Source organism: Gracilinanus agilis, chromosome 1 (genome assembly GCF_016433145.1).
Source record: "Gracilinanus agilis isolate LMUSP501 chromosome 1, AgileGrace, whole genome shotgun sequence".
NCBI classification, from domain to species: Eukaryota; Metazoa; Chordata; class Mammalia; order Didelphimorphia; family Didelphidae; genus Gracilinanus; species Gracilinanus agilis.
In genome coordinates this window covers 170,143,100-170,144,800 of record NC_058130.1, presented here as the reverse complement: position 1 = coordinate 170,144,800, position 1,701 = coordinate 170,143,100, and the positions used below count along the sequence as shown (strand labels likewise).

Here is a 1,701-nt window from a genome sequence, read left to right as displayed (position 1 = left end):
AAAAGGGAGGGCAGGAAGGAAAAAGGAAGGAAGGAAGGAAGGAAAGAAGGAAGGAAGGAAAGAAGGAAGGAAGAAGGGAGGGAAGGAAGGAAAAAGGGAGGGCAGGAAGGAAAAAGGAAGGAAGGAAGGAAGGAAAGAAGGAAGGAAGGAAAGAAGGAAGGAAGAAGGGAGGGAAGGAAGGAAAAAGGGAGGGCAGGAAGGAAAAAGGAAGGAAGGAAGGAAGGAAAGAAGGAAGGAAGGAAAGAAGGAAGGAAGAAGGGAGGGAAGGAAGGAAAAAGGGAGGGAAGGAAGGAAAAAGGAAGGAAGGAAGGAAGGAAAAAGGAAGGAAGGAAGGTAAGTAGGTATAAGGGGCAGCTAGGAAGCAGAGTGGACGGAGTTCCAGGACTGGACTTGGGAGGATGGATTCAATTCTGGCTTCAAGCAATTCCTAGCTATGAGATCCTGGGCAAACCACTTAACTCCGATTGCCTCGCACTTACCACTCTTCTCCCTTGGAATTGATGCTTAATATTGATTCTAAGACAGAAGGTAAAGGTTAAAAAAAGAGAAGCAGCCTTACTGGCTATGTTGTAGTACAGATTTCTTTTCAGGTACAAATGGGACTAGACAATTGCTGAGGTCCCTCCTAATCCTATAATTCTGGGGCCACTCCTTCAGGAGAAGATCCCTTTTGCTGTGGTTGGAGCAGACCGAGAGCACATGGTTAATGGGAAGTGTGTCCTTGGCCGGAAGACAAAATGGGGAATCATTGAAGGTGAGTGCAGATTTGGTGAGGAAGGAGAATCTGAGACGGTGGAGCTTATGAAGTCTGGGACATGAAGGGGAGTGATGGTTGAGCTTCAATAGGATGAACCCTTCGTAATAGAAGGACTGAGGGTGAAGCTGGCATGGCACCTTACACATAATAAAGGGCTCAATAAATATTGATTGAATGCATTCATGAAATGATACCAGGGATGAAAAAGCCCTCATGCTCAGCTTGTTCAGTTCTGTTAACTTGAAGTGCTATATAAAAGTTAGCTATTGTTCTTTTTATTATTCCAGTGGAGAACATGGCTCATTGTGAATTCCCTCTACTGAGAGACTTGCTCATACGGTAAGAGGGCAACCAGAAGAGGTTAGATGGGCTTATAGAAAGAAGAGCAGACACATGTTGGGTTCAGTTGAACCCTGGGAGGAAAAGGGCTGCATGGGGGAGACTGGATGGGGATATAGGGATGTCTAAAGTAAATAGTTAACCTTCTTTCTCAAGTTCCCATATGCAGGACCTCAAAGACATCACCCATAATGTTCACTATGAAAATTATCGAGTGCACAGATTAAATGAGAGCCACCTATTGACAAAGGGGGCTGGATGGGTGACCTTGAGCCCACCAACCCGAAGGAATACAGGTGGATCCTCTCGAAACCAGCGCTGGAACCGAGATGAATCAGAAAATGCCTGCTGAATGCTAAATAGGAATCTTTCAAATCTCATACCCAAGACCCCTTCAACTTTCCATGAACTCTCTCCACGTTTTCCCCTCTGTCATGAACAGAATAATATGGGCTCTCCAAAGACTCCAAGCCCTGGTACCACTCACTCCAACCATCCTTCTTATACCTTTGTGTTAGCTCTGGGAGCATTAAGTTAGAAATTTCGCCTTTGAAAAGTTGTACTTTGTAAATTGCTTCTTTTTTGCGCTTCGATGAATTTTTATG

The 1,701-nt window shown here is 44.8% G+C and overlaps 1 protein-coding gene across 1 annotated transcript in view; it reads left to right on the top strand.

Annotated features, from left to right (window-relative positions):
• Window positions 1-1,448, top strand: part of SEPTIN12 (septin 12) — a 10,018-nt gene extending 8,570 nt beyond the window's left edge. The window contains exons 7-9 of the mRNA XM_044657304.1: window positions 658-754; window positions 1,045-1,096; window positions 1,253-1,448. Of these exons, the coding sequence (XP_044513239.1) occupies window positions 658-754; window positions 1,045-1,096; window positions 1,253-1,448 (345 nt within the window). The remainder of the gene's footprint in view (window positions 1-657; window positions 755-1,044; window positions 1,097-1,252) is intronic.
• Window positions 1,449-1,701: the final 253 nt, after the last annotated feature.